The sequence below is a fragment of the Hylobates moloch genome, unplaced genomic scaffold, assembly GCF_009828535.3.
Source record: "Hylobates moloch isolate HMO894 unplaced genomic scaffold, HMol_V3 SCAFFOLD_16, whole genome shotgun sequence".
NCBI lineage: Eukaryota > Metazoa > Chordata > Mammalia > Primates > Hylobatidae > Hylobates > Hylobates moloch.
Genome location: NW_026652291.1, coordinates 12,805,390 through 12,826,465, shown reverse-complemented (window position 1 = coordinate 12,826,465; position 21,076 = coordinate 12,805,390). Strand labels below are relative to the sequence as shown.

The following is a 21,076-nucleotide window of genomic DNA, read 5'->3' as shown; positions in this document are numbered from 1 at the left end:
AGAAGTATTTTGCAGCTAACATCCCAGTGGCACTTTCTGAGGCCCTGAAGTGCTCAGGGCTTAGCCCTGAGCCTGGGGTTCCAGGCTGCTCAGGAAGGAGAGGGCAGCCCTGCCAAAAGGTTGGGCTGGGACCCGGTGCGTTTAAACAATGCTTGAAGCTTGTGTTGGTCCATGGGGAGTTATCATGCCTGTATGGATACTTTCTCACCAACGTCAACAGCCAGAGACCCAGATTCTAGTCCCAGCTCTGCTACTGACCAGCTGTAGGGCTTTGAGCAAATTTCTCCCATCTCTGAGCCTCAATTTCCTCACAGTGTGGTTGGAGGTGATAAACTAAAGCCGATGATGGTGTGCTGGAGTCAGCTCGCACCAGCTCATGGGAGCTGATCGTGTGCATCTATCTCTTCCCAGCTCTGTGTTCTTGTTGGTAGCTTGAAGTTGGAAATTGTGGAAATATTTAGATCATGGAAGTTGGCAAATGCTACAAATCAAGGTTGATTTTTTTCCTTCAGAGAGCCAGTTGTTAAGCATTTCCTAGCACATCACTGTCTAAGGCCCACAGGACATCCCAGTGTCTATGACCATGACCCTACCCCTGGCAGGACAGAGTGGCACCCAGTAAGAACACACATGGGACATAGTTCATTCCATTGTCAGCAGCCTATGTCCCAAGCCTATGCTGGGAGCTGGAAAGGCAGTGATGCGAGAGAGGCTCAGAGAGGGTGAGTGACTCACTCTGGCTCACACAGCCTCCATCCCTGCCCTCAGCATACTCACAATGTGAAGAAGAAGGCAGGCTCTGAATCAGTCAAGGCATATGGGAGCCAGAGCAGGAACTGTCCAGCTGTGCTGGAGGATGTGGGAGAGCACAAGGAGAAATTGATAACGGGAAGGTAGGGAGGGGGTCCCAGGCAGGGGGGAACTGTGTGTGCAAAGGCCTGGAGAGGGGAGAGTGCACTCAGAGTTCGGAATGGGCCGTGGTGCAGCCCAGTGGGATGTTATGTGGGAGGGTGATGGAGGCAGAATGTCATCTCCAGTTGGAAGATGGAAAGTAGAGTATGCATCACTAACCCTGGGGCAGCCCAGGAGGGCTTCTTGGAGTTGGAGGAGGCAGGTCTTGAAGGACAAGTCAAATTAGTAGGAATGTGGGATTGTCGGTCAAGATTCCTCAAGGAAAACATGGGGAGAAGAGCAGGTGAAGGACCTTCCATAGCCAGGGGATACGAAGCCGCAGTCCTGGGCCCCCTCCCTTCCTGCCCCCCTCATACCCACATGGCCGGCCCTGAAGTCCTCAGACCTAGGGCCCCAGCTGGGCCATCCTTTGGCTGAAAGTCATTACTCCCTCAAGCAGGGTTTCTCACCCGTGGCCCTGTGGACATTTGGGGTGTCCTCTGCATCCCAGGATGTCATCAGCGTCAGTGTTGCTGGCCCATTTTGCAGATGTAGAAACTGAGTGTGGCCAGAAAGGCAGGTCACAAGGGACCGCATTGTCTAAAAAATTAAACAAGGACGGCCATGAGCAGAATCCACATTCACTGGACAAAAATGACTGGAGGCCTCCATGGTGCCAGTGTTACACTGCAGGAGCCAGGACTTAGAGACAAGGCCGCCCAGGCTATGAGGGAAGATGGGAAATAGAGTCTTCATTTGGGGTGGCCCTATCGTGGCTAAAAGTCAGGAGTTCTGTTACTTTGAAAATAGAGACGGGGGCCGGGCGTGCGGTGGCTTATGCCTGTAACCCAGCACTTTGGGAGGCTGAGGCGAGCAGATCACTTGAGGTCAGGAGTTCAAGACCAGGCTGTCCAACATGGCAAAATCCCATCTCTACTAAAAAAAAAAAAAATACAAAAATTAGCCAGGCGTGGTGGCAAGCACCTATAATCCCAGCTACTCAGGAGGCTGAGACAGGAGAATCGCCTGAACCTGGGAGGCAAAGGTTGCGGTGAGCCGAGATCGCGCCACTGCACTCCAGCCTGGGCGACAAGAGCGAGACTCCGTCTACAAAAAAGAAAAAGAAAATAGAGACTGGACAATGCAGGAGGAAGGAAAGCAACCACTAGTCTCTGTTACTCACACCAGGCTAGAACAGACTGCGCAGGCCAGGAACATAAGAGCCCTTGGTCGGCTGAATGTGATCCTGAAATCACAACCCCTGGCAGGGAGGCAAGACACTCGCCTTAAGGGCAAAATGCAGGGGGATGCCCAAGAAAACACAACCACAAAGATAAATTATATATGTGTGTGTGTGTGTGTGTGTGTGTGTGTATACACATAATTTTTAAAACAATTCAGTGGTTTTCAGTATATTTGCAAGGTCATACAGCTAAAACTACTCCAATTCCAAATCATTATCACCCCAAAAAGAAACTCTGTACCCATTAGCAATCACTCCCCATTCTCTTTTCTGCCTAGCTCCAGGCAACCACTCATCTTCTTTCTGTCTCTGTGGGTTTGCTTATTCTGGACGTTGCATAGAGATGGAATCCTATCATACATACAATATGTGGTCTTCCATGGCTGGCTTCTTTCACTTAGCATAATATCATCATGGTCTATCAATATCACAGCTCCCAGGCATGGTGGCTCACATCTTTAATCTGGCGCTTTGGGAGGCTGAGGCGAGTGGATCATTGAGCCTAGCACTTCGAGACCAGCCTGGGCAACATGGCAAAACCCTGTCTCTACTAAAAATACAAAAAGAAAAAAAAAAAATAGCCAGTCTCATAACCTGGTCTCAAAAAAATGAACAAATATCAATATCACAGCATGTATGAGTAGCTTGTTCCTTTTTATTCCCAAACACTTTTCCATGGTGTGCATGCACCACATTTTGCCTGTGTATCCACAAGTGATGGACAAGTGGAGCCATCTCCACTTCTTGGCTATTATGACCAATACTGCCATGAACATTTGTGTGCAGGGCTCTGTGTGGAAATGTTTCTGTTTCTCTCAGGTGTATCTATAACTAAGAGTGGAACTTTGGGCTCATGTGACAAGATAAGTACTATTTTAATGCAGTATTTTTTTAAAAAAATTAATGCAAAGAAAAGCTATGATGAACAAAATATCCACTTTTTTTTTGAGACAGAGTTTTACCTTATCACCCAGGCTGGAGTGCAGTGGCACAATCTTGGCTCACTGCAACCTCTGCCTCCCAGGTTCAAGTGATTCTCGTGCCTCAGCCTCCTGAGTAGCTGGGATTACAGGCTTACACCACCACGCCACCACCCCACATTGGCCAGGTTGATCTGGAACTCCTGACCTCAGGTAATCCGCCTGCCTCGGCCTCCCAGAGCGCTGGGATTACAGACATGAGCTACCGCACCTGGCCGCCACATCTTCAATGAAGTCAGGCTGTTGTCTGTTTTATGATCCTGCATTACTGTGCAACAGCAACAGTCATTTCCAATCAGCCTACAGTTTCCAGGCCCACATACTTTTGTGACGGCTGACAGTAGAAAGCGAACAGATTGGCAACCAGATTTTAGATACAGTCGTTGTTTCTTGAGTGTAGCACGTTTATTAACTTTTTCCACCTGGTTCAAAATATGAGCGGCTGTTTTGATAAACACATATGGGGCACACAGTTTTCCTTTTGCCTCAGGCTTTGCTATGGCTCTGACCACCTGCACCATTTCAATTAATCCTCAAACATCCTCGGGCGCCTCGTTCTCCAACCTCCCTGCCGAGGTGAGAGGAGGGAAGGAGCTTGCTACAGTCCACAGCTGGTGAGTAGTAGAGCTGGGATTTGAACCCAGGTCTGGGGTTGGAGACTCGGCCTTCACACCATGCCTCTCAGCAGTGTAGCGTGCAGTTGCCCAGGAAGGTCACTTTAGCGCTCTGAAGTCTTTTATTCAGGGAGGAGGCAGCCTCATTGTTAGGAGGACAGATGTGAATGTGCAGAGTTCACTATGAAATCTGACAACCTGGGCAACATGGTGAAACCCCATCTCTACCAAATAATATATACATACAAAAATTAGCTGAGCGTGGTCGTATGTGCCTGTAGTCCCAGCTACTCAGGAGGCTAAGGTGGAAAGATCGCTTGAGCCCAGGAAGTCGAGGTTGCAAGTGAGCTGAGATTGAGCCACCATACTCCAGCCTGGGCAACAGAGTGAAACCCTGTCTCAAAGGCCGGGCGCCGTGGCTCGCTCCTGTAATCCCAGCACTTTAGGAGGCTGAGACGGGCGGATCACTTGAGGTCAAGAGTTCAAGACCAGCCTGGCCAACATGGTTGAAACCCCGTCTCTACTAAAAATACAAAAATTAGCTGGGTATGGCAGCGCAAGCCTGTAATCCCAGCTACTCAGGAGGCTGAGGCAGGAGAATCGCTTGAACCTGGGAGGCGGAGGTTGCAGTGAGCCGAGATGGCACCACTGCACTCCAGCCTTGGCAACAAGAGCAAAACTCTGTCTCAAAAAAAAAAAAAAAAAAGGCAAAAAGAAAGTTGCCTCCTCCCTCCCCTGGAAGTGCTTGCCATGAGCTGCATCTGACACAATGGTAGGACCATCATGAGTCAAACATCCGTGTGTGTGATAGCAACTTGCCAGGCGTGTCTCTCTATGTTCCCAAATGAAGCCACATGTGAAAATTTTCTTTTAGAGCTAAGAGTTAGAAAAATAATTTGATTCCCCCAAGAAATAGGTATATTTTTTCTTCATGGACAGTGAGAATATAACTGCGTTTTCCTCTTTGCTTTGGCCAGCAGGAAACTCAAAGCCAAATTTGCTGCTGTGAAAGAGTAGTTGTGTAGGTTCTTGCTTATTTGCATTTTTATGTTTCCTATAGTATCATCCCTCTAGTAATTTATATTTGTACTGATGGTTTTCAAATTTTTATTTAGATGTTACTGTTTTATCAGGTGTATTTCCTGATGGTCCCCTAAATCCTTTGTAAACATGTCAAGTAGAAATACACTTTTTGCAAGAGCTATACATTGCTTGGCATGTGCTTGGATGGATTATTAATCTCACCCAAAACACAAAGGTAGCAGCACTGGCGTGGGTTATTCTGGGGTCCACACCTAGACCTGGTAACCCCCAGCTGAGTCTGGAGACCTTTGCCTGAGCCTTGGACTCCCTTTGGTTAGAGGAAGTGAGAAGGTGGGCTGGGGACCAGGGGTGGCCATTCCCACCATGCAGAACTGCTCACCGAAGCTTCATTTCTCCAGTGCACTTGCAGAGTCTGGCTAGAAGACCAGCCAAGGGCCTGCAGGAAGATTCTATTCTGGTCAGAATTCTCCACCCACAGTTCCAGCCTTGGGCTTTGCATTGCCAAATGGGCAATCTTCAGAGCCAGCCAAGAGCCACACTGGGGAGGCATCTTTCGGACCCACCTTCCACCCTCCTTTCTGCCACTGTTCCTTTATAGAGCGCCCTCCATCTGCCACGCAAAGTGTCTGTTGCTGTCAGGATGCTCTGAGCCCTGTGAACATCTCCCTCAAAGGCAGTAGTGATGAGATGATACTTCGAGGGGTCTTTACGTTTCAAAAGAAGGCCTTAGGAAAGGGCACTGTTTAACCCAAAAAAAGGAAGAAAGCTGAATGGTGACATTTCAGGTCTCGTAGTGTCTGGGTGAGGAAGAGGTTTCTGTTTCACAGGTGGGAGGGAGATGTATGATTAGTGGGAATAGGGAACCTTGCCAGGAGCCATGAATGCTTCTGGGTGGGTCCGCGAATAAATGCGATGTGAATTTGACTGTCAATCAAGCAGCAGGGGGCGGTCATGGAGAGGGAGGACTAGGAAAGGGGAAGGGGTCAGGGTCTTGCTCCACCCAGCCGAGAGCACTTTCTCAGTTCCTTCTTCCTAAACCTGGACTGTTTCTCAGGCCTCCCGAGGATACTGCTCCCTGGGTCCTCTCTGTCCTGAGAATCAGGAGAGAGCTGGAGCATTCCTTTTCCAGGGATCGCCATCCACACTCAGCAAACCCTGTCCCCTACCCTGGGCAGACAGCATCTCACAAGGAGAGCCTGGAACTCATCTCCCTCTGCCTCCTTCTTCTTCCCAGGGAAGCCCTATGGGGCGGATGACTTCCTGCCTGTGCTCATGTATGTGCTGGCCCGCAGCAACCTCACGGACATGCTTCTCAATGTGGAGTACATGATGGAGCTCATGGACCCCGCCCTGCAGCTGGGGGAGGGTGAGTCACCACCCCCCGCCCATCAGGTGTATTGCACACCCGCAACTCAGCCATGCCATGGGCACTCTAGGTGGCCCAACAAGCACCTCCTGGATACCAGACTCTGGCTGAGCTCTGGACCCACGGATGCAAATGTGAATCCTACACAGGTCCTGTCCTGCAGGAGCTCACAGACAAGGGGGAGAGATGAGCCAGTCAAGAGACTGTGCCACCTCCATGTAACAAGTGCTGGAATAGTTGGAATCCCAGAAGGCATAGGAGCATGTTACCCAGACTGTGCAGTCAGGGAAGGCTTCCTGGAGGAGGTGACATCTGAGCTGAGCAGTGAAGGATAAATAGGAGCCAGCTGATTAAAAAAAAGGGAAAAGGCAATCTTTGCAGCAGGAACAGCAGGAGGTAGTAGTGTAAAAGAAGGGGCTGAAGTGGCAGGCAGTGCTCACAGTAAGAGTCTGACAGAGAGTGACAATCAGTTCTTAGACAGGGGTGACCCCCAGGGACTCTTGGCCCCTTGCTCATAAGCCCTGGGTCAGGACCTCCATCAGTGGGAAGTTAACGATATGAGTAAGAAGCCCTGTGCTCCCCAATAGGATGAAGGCAGAGGTGTGGTTTGGTCCACCCCACACTCAGTTTCCCTTCCCCTTTCCTCCTTCCCACCACATCCTCCCACCCACTTAGCCTCAGCCACCCATCCACCAAGAATTTCCTGAGGGGCAGCCAGTCCAGATATCAGCTCTGAGGGAGCCCTGACTTCCCCTCTGAGACATCAGCCTCAAAGGAGGGAACCATCCTCCCAGGCCCTGAGGGTTCCCCTTGGGCTTTGTGGTTCTTGAGATGAGCAGACCCTCTTTGCATCTGTTCGAATTTTTTTTGCATGTTCCAGTCTCTGGGGTGATAGTTTGATGAGATAGTTCCATGAGTTGTTGACAGCTCAGGGGAGCGTGTTAAAGCCATGACGTTTGCTGTCATATATAACTTTGGCTTGTGGCACTGGGACCTCTGTATCAACCTTTTTTTTTCTCTGTAGTTAAAAATGTCCTGTAATGGGAACAAGTTGTCTTCCAAGAGGTCCAGGAATTCAAGTGAAGCCAAGGTTTCTTCAGCAATGGTTATCTGCTGCCCAGTGTAGCCATCTATCCATCCATCTATTCATCTGTCCATCCATATAGCCATCCATCCACCCATTCACCTACTCATCCATCCATGCATCCACTCATCCACCCACCCACCCACCCATCCACCCACCCACCCACCCATCCACCCACCCATCTACCCATCCACCCACCTATCCATCTATCCATCTGTTCACCCACCCATCCATCCGTCATCAATCCATGCATCCATCTACTCATCCAACCACCTACCCATCCACGTATTCACCCACCCACCCATCCACATATTCACTCACCCATCCACATATTCATCCACTCATCCACATATCCATCTACCCCTCCCCCTACCCATCCACTTATTCACTCACCCACCCACCCACATATTCGCCCACCCTCCACATATTCATTCACCCATCCACATATCCATCTACCCACCCACCTACCCATCCACCCACCCACATATTCACCCAACCACCCATCCACATATTCGCACACCCACCCACCTACCCACATATTCACCCACCCACCCATCCACGTATTCGCACACCCACCCACCCACATATTCACTCACCCACCCATCCACATATTCACCCACCCTCCACATATTCATCTACCATCCACATGTCCATCTACCCATCCACCCACCTACCCAATCACACACCCATTCATCTACCATCCATCCATCCACCCATCCACTCACCCATCTACCCCTCCACTTATCCACCCACCCATTTGTCCATGCCAAACACCTGGGCTGTGGTGTAGGACAAGACAAGTAAGGCTGATAGCCTTGTGTGAATGAATGAATGCCTCATTCTGCATCCCACATTTTGGGACTTCTACCTCATCAGGACTTCGTGGGCCTTCTTCCTTGGTTTCCCCAAGGAAGGGAAGCTCTCAGCATGCACACAGAACCACAGGCACAGTGGCTGAGCAGAAAAAGGGCAGGGACATCCTTGGGCCAGCAGCCCTCTCCTATGGACTTGCGTCCCCCACCCCAATCCTGCCATGGCCTCCTGGGATCCTTCTTCCTGTTCCCAGAAGCCTAGGGGATTTGGGTGAGAAAGAGAGAAGTTCTTGAGGCTGGAGAGCATGTCAACTCTGGGCTACTTCAAGTATTTGGAGGACAAGCCAAAGTACAAAAAAGTTCATAAAGGTGCTAAACAGTTCGTAGATTCTGACCAAGGCTGCCTGCATGCCCTGCATTCAGCCCTTTTGTCAGACTTGAGTAGGCAGAGCCCCCCTACCCCACCTCTGGCCCCATAGGGAGGGCAAAGGGCACACTGTCCCTTCTGGAAGCCCTGTCTGACCACGGCAGTGTCACACCTTGCCCATGGCAGCTCCAAGGGCCAGAGGACAAACCCACACCACGCTGTGCACACCAGCAGGGGGGGTGGGTGGCACAGGCACATCCCTGCACCTCTCTCTGCCTTACTTCAATAGTCAGTGTGTGGGAGGTCACAGCACCTAGGACAGCCAGCCTTGCAGGTGTTTGCCTCTGGCATCGAGATGACCTTGGGGCTCTCCAGCGAGGGCAGGGGTTTCCACCTTTCAACAGCCTGGACCCTTCATCTCAATGGATCTGGGTCCCAGGGCAGAGGGGCACGGGTGAGGCGGTGTTTCTGAGTTTCTCTGGCTTAGCCCTCCTGGCTTAGTGGGGTGGTGGTGCAGAGGTACCTGATCACCTCAACCTCTGCGGTGCAGGTGGGGAAGGAGACTGAGCCCTGACAGAGCTCAGAGATGCTTAGAGTGGGAGGTGGGGGTTCCCAGAATCCCCAGACTCTTGGGAACTTAAGTTGCTAGAATCTAAGAGAACTAACACAAAGTGGAGTAAAAAGAGCAGTTTGGAGGCTGGATTTGGGGCCCAGTTCTGCCTCTGACTGGCTGGAAACCCTGGGCAAGTCACCTAACCTCTCTGGCTTGCAGAAGTGAAAACATCAGGCTAGATTGGCAGTTTTCAAACTGTCTGGATGCTCTCATATTCTGCAGTGGTGGCTGGGTGTTAGTTTGTTTGGGATGCTTAATAAAATACCATAAACTGGATAACTTTGGAACCATGGAAATGTGTGTCTCTCAGTTCTGGAGGCTGGGAAGTCCAAGATCAAGGCACCAGCAGACTCAGTGTCTGGTGAGAACCCCACTTTCTGGTTCATAGATGGTGGGTTCTTGTTGTATCGTCACATGGCAGAAGGGACAGGACAGCTCTCTGGCACTTTTTTTTTTTTTTTGAGACAGAGTCTGTCTGTCACCCGGACTGGAGTGCAGTGCTATGATCTTGGCCCACTGCAACCTCTGCCTCCCAGGTTCAAGCAATTCGCCTGCCTCAGGCTCCCAAGTAGCTGGGATTACAGGCCTGTGCCACCACACCTGGCTAATTTTTGTATTTTTAGTACAGACAGGGTTTCACCATGTTGGCCATGCTGGTCTCGAACTCCTGATCTCAAGTGATCTGCCTGCCTCAGCCTCCCAAAGTGCTGGGATTACAGGTGTGAGCCACCACACCCAGCTGGCACTTCTTCTATAAGGGCACTAATCCCATTTATTGAGGGCTCCACCCTCATGACCTAATGACCTCCCAAAGGCCCCACCTCCTAACACCATCACATTGGAGGTTAGGATTTCAACATAGGATTTGGGGGTAGGGGGACCCAAACATTCAGACCTTAGCACATGGGGCAGGATGAGAGATGGAGCTGGGCCCTGCCTTCCAGTGCTTCATAGTTCAGGTGAGCAAGCTTTCGACAGAAAGCCTGCAAGTCAGATTCTGTGCACCTTGGGACCTTCAAATTCTCTCAGCCTGTTCCACATGCTGCAGTTTAGCAAAAGATGAGCCATGGGGTCCCACTTTCCTTGCAGCAGGCATTTGGGGCAGGAGACATCAGGGACTTGTGCAAGGAAGGGCCTGAGTGCCAGCTTGCTGGGACCTCCGCCCCCTTTCTAGCCTCTCTCTTGTGTTGCCACTCCCCCCACCCCCTGCCCCTGCGAAGTCGTGGGGCAGACAGGTGACCCCAGGCAGCTGCTGGGCACCTTGGTGGAGCCAGCCCAGAATCCTAGCCTCTGCTAAAATCCTGGCCAGGCTGGTCCCAAAAGTGCCCTCATGGACCCCTTTGCCCATGTCCCTTCCCTGGTCTGCCTGACAGCTGGCCATGCCGGGCTGGTATCTTTCCAGGGGCAGTGGGTTTTTCCAATCAACGCATTCGCCCCCAGAGAACAGCCTGCTCCAAAACTCACGGTGGGGCCGCCTGCCACCTAGTGGTCCTGGCAGGCATTTCATGGCCCCAAGTCAAAGAGAGAGAGGCCGCCTGCCACCTAGTGGTCCTGGCAGGCATTTCATGGCCCCAAGTCAAAGAGCAAGGTTGGCACAGAGAGAGGCCTCCGGAAGAAGCCGGACTCCAGCAGGCGAGAGTGCGGCAGCACGGCGTGGCTGCTCCCCTTTCACCTGCGAGGGTGAGACGCCCCCAGAGCACCTCCTTGAGGCCTCGTAGCCACCATGCGTTATTCACACATTCCGAAGCCCTGTACTTTACACATACTCATTTCCTTTTCACAACTTTATGGCATTTGCAGATGAGGAAACCGAGGCATAGGGAGGCCATTAGCTCACCTGAATTACAGGGCTGGCTGCTACGGAGCAAAGACCTAGATCCTGTTCTCTGACTCCAAAACTGAAGGTTTACAGTCAGCACACTGCACTCACCTCTTCCATTCCCAGCCTGGAATACGTGAGCCAGACAGGAAACAGGATGACTGAGGGATGCCAGGTAGAGGATGTGGACTCGGGGCAGCAAGGGCTGGGGGCACCAGAGCCGACTTCCTGGCCTGGGGCTTTAAACCTAACTTAAAATGGAGATACATAAGTGGTTTAGTGTTTCTTCTCTTACTAGGGACACCAAGCCAACCTCCATGGTAGCTTTAATTTAGTTTTTTCAAAAAATGTCTCTTATTTATTTTTATTATTTTTTTAATTTGAGATGAAGTCTCACTCTGTCACCTAGGCTGGAGTGCAGTGGCATGATCTCAGCTCACTGCAACCTCTGCCTCTCAGGTTCAAGTGATTCTCCTGTCTCAGCCTCCAGAGTAGCTGGGATTATAGGCACGTGCCACTATGCCCAGCTAATTTTTGTATTTTTGGTAGAGACAGGATTTCAACATGTTGGCCAGGCTGGTCTCGAACTCCTGACCTCAAGTGATCTGCCTGCCTCGGCCTCCCAAAGTGCTGAGATTACAGGTGTGAGCCACCACGCCCAGCCATCTCTTTTCTATACTGCTATGAAAGGGTGGGTGATCCTGTGGCCATAAACCCTTTTATCTTACCCCCCGCCTCACCACCTACTGGACCAGGGTGTGAACTTGTCCCATATTGGTTGTAGAACTGGTGGAGATGTGTGGGCCAGCTTCACCCAATGTAACAGCTAGGAATGCTTTGGGCTGCATGTAACTCACAAAAGTAACTAATAGTTGTTTAAGTCAGAGCAAGAAATTGGTTTGTCTCTTGCATCAAGAAGTCCAGGCGAAGCACCTAGTAAGGATGGCATTTTGCATCCAGGGAACAATGGGCCCAGCTCTTTCCATCTTTCCTTACCATGTGGGCCTTTGGCTTTGTGTCTGTCACCTGTGATCACAAGACAGCTGCAGTGCCCCCAGTAATGCCTCTGGGTTCTAGGCAGAAGGAAGGGTGACAGGCAAAAACCCAAAGGGATACATCCACTGAGTCTGTCTCTTTCAAAGGCTTTCCTGGAAGCCCCACCCAGCCTTCCACTTATATCTAAGGGGCCACAGCAGAGTCTCCTGCCTCTACCCAAGCTGCAAGGGAGTCTGGGAAGTGAGCATTTCAGTTGACGTTACTTCCCCAAATAAAAGCACACTTCAGTTAAGTAGAAGGGGCAGATGCGATTTGAGTGGGGCACTAGCAGAATCTGCCTCATGTCAAAAATAATCATCCTGGCCAGGCATGGTGGCTCACGCCTGTAATCCCAGCAGTTTGGGAGGCCAAGGCAGGTGGATCACTTGAGGTCAGGAGTTTGAGCCCAGCCTGGCCAACATGGTGAAACCCCGTTTCTATTAAAAATACAAAAAGTTAGCCGGGCATGGTGGTGTGTGCCTGTAATCCCAGCTACTCAGGAGGCTGAGGCAAGAGAATTACTTGAACCTGGGAGGCAGAAGTTGCAATGTGCCAAGATCACGCAATTGCACTGCAGCCTGGGCAACAAGAGCGAAACTCTACCTAAAAAAAAAAAAAAAAGAAAGAAAAAAATCATCATCCTGGCACTGGAAGGGCTGGGCAGAAAGGCCTGTCCAGTGGTGGGAAAGCCCAAGGAAGCACCATGGAGGTGGGTGGTGCTGGAGACCCGAGAGACCAGGGTTCCCAGGGTCTCCTCGCCCTCCTCTGGGCGGTTGATCTCTCTATGACCTTGGCCAAGCCACCCTCCCTCTCTGGGACTCGGTTTTCTCTCTCTCAAATGAGAGGGCTTAACAAAGTTAGTATTTCTCAAACCTTTAACCAAAGTCCCAAACCAGCTCAGGAGAATGAATTTGTAAGCATCGTGTGAAATATTGCCTTTTATCTTAAAAGTTCATGAAAATTTTGCAGTCTGAAGTATCTCAAAGCTTAAATTACCTTAGGAAACATTGTGTATTAAGAATATGTGTGAGGCCAAGGCAGGAGGATCACCTGAGGCCAGAAGTTCAAACTAGCATGGGCAACATAGCTAGACCTCTATAGAAAATGTAAAAATCAGCCTACAATCGCTTGAGCCCAGGAGTTGGAGGCTCCAGTGAGCTATGTGTGAATTAACTTAAGAAATGGATACATAAATGATTCAAATTTTATACTTATTTAAAATCTTTAAAAATTGCATGTAATAGTATAACCATAATTAAAAGTTCCTCTCTTCTTAAAAATTATTTTTAGAATAGATAATGCATTCACATGGCTCAAAATTCTAAAGCATATCAAAGTTCCTTAATTTACAATGAGGTTGTGTCCTAATAAACCCATCATAAATTGAAAATATCTGAAGTTGAAATGCATTTAATCCACCTAACCTACTGAACATCATAGCCTAGCCTACCTTAAATGTTCTCAGAACGCTTACATTAGCCTACAGTTGGGCAAAGTCATCAAAAAGCCTATTGTGTGTGTGTCAAAAATCAATCACACAGGCCAGGCACGGTGGTTCATGTCTGTAATCCCAGCACTTTGGGAGGCTGAGGCGGGCGGATCACCTGAGGTCAGGCATTCAAGACCAGCATGGCCAACATGGCGAAACCCCATCTCTACTGAAAATACAAAAATTAGCCGGGCGTGGTGGCATGCGCCTGTAATCCCAGCTACTCAGGAGGCTGAGGTAGGAGAATCGCTTGAACGTGGGAGGTGCAGGTTGCAGTGAGCCGAGATCACGCCACTGCGGTCCAGCCTGGGCAACAGAGCAACAGAACCAGACTTAGTCAAAAAAAAAAAAAAAACCTCACACAAAGCATATTTTATAATAAAGTGTTGAGTATCTCATGTAATGTATTGAATACTGTACTGAAAGTAAAAAACAGGATGGTTATATGGGTCCTGGAAGCATGGTTTCTACTGAATGTATATCACTTTCACACCATTATGAAGTCAAAAAATCATAAATGGAAGCATAGTAACTCAGAGACCATCTGTATGTGATACATACACAGTGAGAAGTCTCCTGGCCACCCCTTTCCCCACACTGAGATTTCTGTTTCTTGTGTATCCTTTAAATTTTTTTATGTTTTAAAAATCATTTTTTAAATAAGCAAGAGTTTCGTCCCCAAGGGGAGCCAGTGAAAAGTTTTGAGCAGGGCCCGGACAGCTCAGGCTGGACTCTAGGAAACTTTCTGAGGCTGGAGGGTGGGCGTGGGGTTGAGCTCAGCTGTTGAAGCAGGTGTTGCAGATGTGCCTCAAGCAGTGGTGGTGGGCGGGGCTTGGAGGAGGTAGGTGGGGCAGGCCAAGCTCCTTGCCTCTGGTGGGCGGAGGCGGTCCTGGCTCAGATTCCACACCCTTGTCCAAGCAGGTTCCTACTATCTGACCACCACCTACGGGGCCCTGGAGCACATCAAGAGCTACGACAAGATCACGGTGACCCGGCAGCTGAGTGTGGAGGTGCAGGACTCCATCCACCGCTGGGAGCGCCGGCGTACGCTCAACAAGGCCCGGGCCTCGCGCTCCTCCGTGCAGGTGAGGCCTGGGACTGAGAGCGGGAGGGGCCCGGTGGGACCATGTCCCAGACACCATCCCTGCTGCCTGCTGGCTAAGGAGCCACCTGGCTGCTCCAGCTACCCAGCCCTGCCTTAGGGGAGCAGTGAGACTCCCCACACCAGAGGAAGGGCCCCCAGCCCCTGCTGCCAATGTGTGTCCAGGACTTGGGTGCGTCTAGAAACATATCAGCAGGCATTGGTGTTCTCCCTGGGCAAGCAGGAAGGGTGCAGGAGGAATGAGACACACCCATCATTCCTTAGCACCTCCTAGGACCCAGCACCCTGCAGGGGCTGGAAATGGGGACTTGTCATCCCAGTCCCTGCTTTAAGGAGCCCACAGGCTGATCTACAGCCTTGCTCCTTAATCCCTGGACAAATGCAGCAGCTGCCAAGGGTCTGTGTAACCCCCACCAACCCAGTGGCCCACCCCTCCCCATACCTCTCTCTATACAGACTCAGTATTCAAACCAGTCCTGCCCCTCCCCAACTCCATCACCCCACCCACCCCCAGGCTGCATCAAATCCAGCTGCCCCCAGTTCCCCAAACATGCCCAGCCCAGTTCACTGGCTGCTCAGCCTCTGCCCTCACTGGTCAGTCTCCCCTTGTCACTGGCTGTCACTGCCCATCCTTTGAGACGACTCAGTTTCTCCAACAGCCCCTCCTCTGAGAAGCCTTCCCTGATACACACACACACACACACACACACACACGCACACACCGTTTCCCACAGGCTGGGTGGGGTGCCCTCTGGGCTTCCTGCAGCCTCCCCCTGTACAGTGCATATCACATCCTATCATCCTCTGCATATGAAGAAGCCGTCACCTCTGGGAGGGCACAGCCCATGGTTCACATGCCTCAGGGGCGCCAAGCCCAGGGCCTGGGACAGAGCGGGACTGGGTGTGTAAAAAAGGGAGAGAGTTGAACTAGTGAGCCAGGCACATCCAGAGCTGTGAGCAGCTATGCAGACTCACTCCTCTGACACCCAGAGCACACCAGTCCTGAGCCCCACTCCTGGCTTTCAAGATGGTGCATCTGTAATAAGCAGGGCCCAGGCCTGGGAGACAGGAGGCTTGAGTTCTGGACCCGGCCCTATACTAGCTTGCTGTGTGACCCTCAGCAATCCCTGCCCCACTCTGGGACTCAGTTTTCCTGCCCACACAGGCTGACTATGGCTAATCAATTTAATAACTGACTCTCTGGGGAGAAAACAAAAGCTCTAATTTTAGCTTCTGTCCATTTCCATGATGTGAGTCCTCCATGGCCAACTTCAACTTGGCATCACTGAATGTGGAGTTGGAAAGAAGTGTATGCAGTCGGCTCTCCCTGGAGGGTGTGAGCCAGCTCCAGCACACCTCTGTTCCCATCCTCTCCCAACACCCCGGCCTCCTACGGACTGTAGGGACATGGACACTCTTGGTCCAAGTCTGGCCCAGGCATCCCGTACTTCCTGCTCCTACCTTAGGGGTTCCTGATGCTGAGCCAGGCAGAGTGTGGATGAAACGGACCACCCACTGTTTGGGAGACGGAAGTTTTGGAGGGGGGGTCCCCTCAGCACCACATCTGGGATCTGGGAAGGGCACCACCCTCTGCCTCCTCCCAGTGCCTCCTCCGCACAGCATGCTTTGAGGGGTGGGCACCCTTCCCTGGGGAGGGGAAGCCCAGAGCTGGACAGTCACCAGCAGGTGGATAGTGCCCTGGGAGGCCAAATGGAGGACAAGGAGCCCTAAGGCAGCCACTAAGACGGAGGGAGTGGGACGGGCTTTTCCCCTCCTGGAAGAAATGGGCGGTTCCCGTGAAGCTCTTGACAGGAGCCCGGCCTCGCCTAAGCCCTAGCCACCAGTGGCCATCACGGTCTCCGGGCCGGGATCCTCAGCCGCTTCCCGCGCAGGTCTGCTGTTTCCAATCCTGCCACAAGGGGGCAGCCCCGCGCGCAGCGTCTCTGCCTGCAGCCCTGAGCCCCGGGGAAGGCGAGGCCGCTCCGGGCCGGAGCTTCCAGCGCCTGCTCGCCCATTTCTGGGAGGCGGGCGCTATCCTCACTTTACAGCCGAGGCTCGACGAACCAAGGCCACACAGGCAGTGGGAGCAAATTCAAAGCCAGGCAGGTGTGGGGCTGGGTCCCTAGGGGTGGAGGACGGCGGGCGGGCGGGCGCCCTGCTCGTGCTGCGAGTGCCCAGCCCCAGCCCGCAGGGGTCGCCTCGCCCTGCCCGCCCTGCTCATGCCGGGCCTTCCCCAGCCGACTGCGCCCAGCCTCCTTCACCCAGTCCCCTCCCGCTTTACCAAACCCTGCCCCACGCAGCTCCTCAGAGCCCCAGGGCCCCTGCAGCTCCTCAGAGCCCCAGGGCCCCTGCAGCCCTAAGGGGCTGGACTGTGCTGCCCGCCCACACTATGGGATGCCCGGGTGGGCCCGCACCTCCCTTCTTATCTGTGCTGCCCTCCGTGCCCAGCATTGCGCCTGGGGTGCAGGGAACTCACCTGGAGTGGGGAGGAGGGAATGAATGAATGAATGAATGAATGAATGATGGGGAGCCTGTGGACCAGCAGCCAGGGGACGCGCCGGCTCCCCGTTGCAGGGACTCCGAGACACCCCTTAATTCATCTCCCAGAACGGTCGGTCCAGCTGGGAAGCCAGGCAGGGAGGGGGGACGGGCCCCTCGCAGGCTCGCTGCAGAGACGAGAAAGGCGCAGGTGCCGGACTCACAGACCGCTGGGCGCCCGCCACCAGCTATCCATCCAGGGAGGGGCCTGGGCCGGGAGAGGGCGCCTGGGGAGGCAGGGCCCCGCCGTGACCACAGGTCCCGCGTGTCTCCGCAGGACTTCATCTGCGTGTCGTACCTGGAGCCCGAGCAGCAGGCGCGGACGCTGGCGTCGCGGGCGGACACCCAGGCCCAGGCTCTGTGCGCGCAGTGCGCGGAGAAGTTCGCGGTGGCGCGGCCGCAGGCGCACCGGCTGTTCGTGCTGGTGGACGGGCGCTGCTTCCAGCTGGCGGACGACGCGCTGCCGCACCGCATCAAGGGCTACCTGCTGCGCAGCGAGCCCAAGCGCGACTTCCACTTTGTCTACCGGCCCCTGGACGGTGGCGGCGGCAGCGGGAGCCCACCCTGCCTGGTGGTGCGGGAGCCCAACTTCCTGTGAGGCCCTCCCGGGGCGCCTCCCCTCACCCCCAGGCTCATATGTGGCCCCGCCTTTGGCTGCGCACTGCCGACAGCGACGTCCACGCAGCAGAGGGACAGGGGCCATTCCATGACGTGCCCAGGCCAACGTCGCAGGACAGATGGGAAATAACATGACGCTCGGCCAAGGCCACTTCCTGAGGGCAAGTCCTAATAGCACTGAGACACCGAGACGGCATGTTCTTCATTAGACGGAAAGGGAAACTGAGGCTCAGAGAGGAGAGGCGCTCCAGGCCACTGCAGCCAACAAACACGCGCCCTCTTCACACGCAGCTCCTCAGGCCATTCCCCATGAGTCCCCCACACCCACCCCATCCTCGGTCTTTGCAAAGAAGGGCCCGAGCTTAGTTTTCCCAGGATTGGCCGAGAAAGGAGCACCGGCCACAGCTGCTCCCGGTGCCCCTCAGGGTGGACCCAGCATCTCAGGAGCACCTCAGGGTGTAGGTTAAGAGACAGGCCTCCACCCCTGCACCAGAGCCTGCCCTTAGCTCCCGGTGCCCCCAGACCCCGCAGCTCTGTGCCCGGCAAGAAGCAGCTACACACACGCCGGGGCGCCAAGCAGGGCCAGTTCCACGGACCCATGGACAAGCCCAGCCCCGCCTCAGGGAAAACAGGGCCTTTCCCTACAGGACACGCCCCAGAGCTGTGGCAGATTGCAGGAGCCATCGTGTGGGGAGAATTTAATAAAAGCCCTTTTGAAAATACATCTCCTTTTCTGAAGGGGCTGGAGCTCTGCACAGCCAGCCCCGCATTCACAGCCTCACCTCCTTCCCAGGTGGCTTCAGAAGATCCCCTCTTTGCCATGAGGATCCTGTCCTCTGCCAGAACCTGTGGTATACTCTCAGCCACCCTCAGCACCCTCAGCCCTTGGGACCCTGGCCCCTGTCTGCCCCTCAGTCTCCCACCATCCTTGGCTCCCATCATCCCCAGGTTAGGATCAGAACCATCTGTCACCTCTCCCAGGGATACCATTCCCTGTAGTCTTTGCCTGGTCAACTCCTATACATCCTCCTCCAGGAAGCCTTTTTTTTTTTTTTTTTTTTAGATGGGGTCTCGTCTCATTCTGCTGCCCTGGCGGGAGTACAGTGATGTGATCAGGGCTCACTGCAGCCTCCATCTCCTGGGCTCAGGAGGTCCTCCCACCTCAGCCCCCCAAGTAGCTGGGACTACAGGCAAGTGCCACCACACCTGGCTAATTTTTGGTATTTTCTGTAGAGATGGGGTTTCACCATGTTGCCCAGGCTGGTAGGAAGCCGTTCCTAATTCCCCAGGTTGGGCCAGATGGTCCTCCCATGGTCTGTGTGGCCCAACCATGCTCCCACAGCCCCCTGGACTTGTCTGTCTCACAGTGAGAGACTATCAAATTCTAACTATCTACCGACGCCTCTGCTTCCCTTTTTTTTTTTTTTTTTTTTTTTTTTGAGATGGAGTCTTGCTCTATCACCCAGGCTGGAGTACAGTGGCTCAATCTCAGCTCACTGTGCAACCTCTGCCTCCCGGGTTCAAGCAATTCTCATGCCTCAGCTTCTTGAGTAGCTCGGATTACAGGCGCCCGCCACCACACCTGGCTAATTTTTGTATTTTCAGTAGAGACGGGGTTTTGTCATATTGGCCAGGCTGATCTCAAACTCCTGACCTCAAGTGATCCAGCTGCCTTGGCCTCCCAAAGTGCTGGGATTACAGGTGTGAGCCACTTCACCCGGCTGAGGCCTCTGTTTTCTCCACCAGATTTGCACCATTTGTGTCTGCGTCCTCAGCGTTGATTGGAAATAGGCACTCATGAGTGCTTCCCACATGTCAGCGCTTTGCTAGGCCCTGAGAACCAGCACAAAGCTCATGTGGAGCACCAGCATGAGTGGTCCTGAGCTGGGCATCCAGGTAATGGCAACTGGAATGGGCTGAGTTAAATTCCTGGGCACCAACCAGCTCACTCAGCCAGTCAACAAACACCTGTTAGACTCTAGACCTGGGCCAGCACGATGGGAGCTGCAAGGGGTGGTCCCAGATGCAGCCCGGTCCTGGAGGTCGGCGTCACCGATGTTGAATAAAAGGCAAATACCCAGATGGTGAGGACACCCAGCCATGATCCCAGATTGCCTCCCCCCACCCTCACCCCAGTCCCTGCCAATGCAGACACCACTCTCTTCCTCTGCTTCCAAGCTCCCGTCGGTCCTGGGCTGGCCTGGGCAACACAGCCTCATTCCCCAGCTCTCAGGTCAGCAGCACCCTGCCACCTGCTAGGCCTGTGCAGTCTCACAGGTGCTGGCAGATGCCCATACATTCTTCAAAACTCATCTTCAGGCTCATAAGCCTGGTGGGAAAGGTTAGGGGATTTTGTTTCCCCAACCACCCTGTGGGCCAGGTATGGCCCAGGCTTGGGGTGGAGCTGGGGTTCAGAGGGTAAATGAGGCACCTGCCCTGCTCTGGGTTCTGATGCCTGCTTCCCAGGAAGGGGACAGAGCTTGCCAGTGGGCTGGACTGAGGGAGCCGCTGTAAGAACGTGTGTATGTGTACGTGTGTATGTGTGAATGTGTGTTTGCACGTGTGTGCCAGGCCCTCCATCCTGAGGCCAATGCTGGAATCCACCATTCTTAATCAGGAGAGGCCGGCGAGCCCTCATGAGCCCCCGGAGAGCAGGAGAGGGGTGACCTGGAGCACTTGTCATCTGGATGCCTCTGCCCCCAGGGAGCTGTGACTGGGAAAATTGGGGGGCCTTACCCAAGGCCAGGAGACAACATAATGTGAGCTTCAGGAGTACCTGGCCCTGGTTAGCGATTCCTCTGCATCATTTTATTTAATCCACAAAACAGCCTCTTGGAGGGAGGTATTTATGGATGAAGTCATAAAGGCCCAAAGAAAGATGTATTGGTCTGTTAGGGCTGCCATAGCAAAGTGCCACAGAATGGGGAGCTTAACAGACACTCATTTTCTCACAGTTCTGAAGGCTGGAAGTTCAAGACCAAGGTGTCGCAGGGTTGGTTTTTCCTGAGACCTCTCTCCTGGGCTGGCAGAGACCACCTTCTCTCAGGGCCCTCACTTAGCCTCCTCCCTGTTCACACATCCCTGGTGTCTCTTCTTATAAGGACATCAGTTGTATTGGATTAGGGTCCACTCGAATGGCCTTATTTAAATTTATATATTTATTTATTTATTTGAGACAGAGTGTCGCTCTGTCCAGGCTGGAGTGCAGTGGTGTGATCTCAGCTCACTGTAACCTTTGCCTCCCAGGTTCAAGCAATTCTCCTGCCTCAGACTCCTGAGTAGCTGGGATTATAGGTGCCCACCACCATGCCCAGCTAATTTTTATGCCTTTAGTAGAGACGGAGTTTCACCATGTTGGCCAGGCTGGTCTCGAACTCCTGACCTCAGGTGATCCACCTGCGTCAGACTCCCAAATATTTTTCAATACAAAAGAAATATGGCCAGGCACCATGGCTCACACC

The 21,076-nt window shown here is 53.0% G+C and overlaps 1 protein-coding gene across 5 annotated transcripts in view; it reads left to right on the top strand.

The window, feature by feature from the left end:
- The window catches only part of RIN3 (Ras and Rab interactor 3), a 168,895-nt gene extending 150,559 nt beyond the window's left edge, over positions 1 to 18,336 (top strand). For 4 of the 5 annotated variants that reach the window (XM_058429493.1, XM_032134718.2, XM_058429492.1 and 1 more), the window contains 3 exons: positions 6,007 to 6,138; positions 14,279 to 14,442; positions 17,275 to 18,319. In XM_058429493.1, the coding sequence (XP_058285476.1) occupies positions 6,007 to 6,138; positions 14,279 to 14,442; positions 17,275 to 17,595 (617 nt within the window). In that variant the 3' untranslated portion in view covers positions 17,596 to 18,319. Of the gene's footprint in view, positions 1 to 6,006; positions 6,139 to 14,278; positions 14,443 to 17,274 lie in introns of all 5 variants that reach the window. The other variant, XM_032134717.2, reaches the window with a different exon arrangement.
- The last annotated feature ends 2,740 nt before the right edge of the window (positions 18,337 to 21,076 follow it).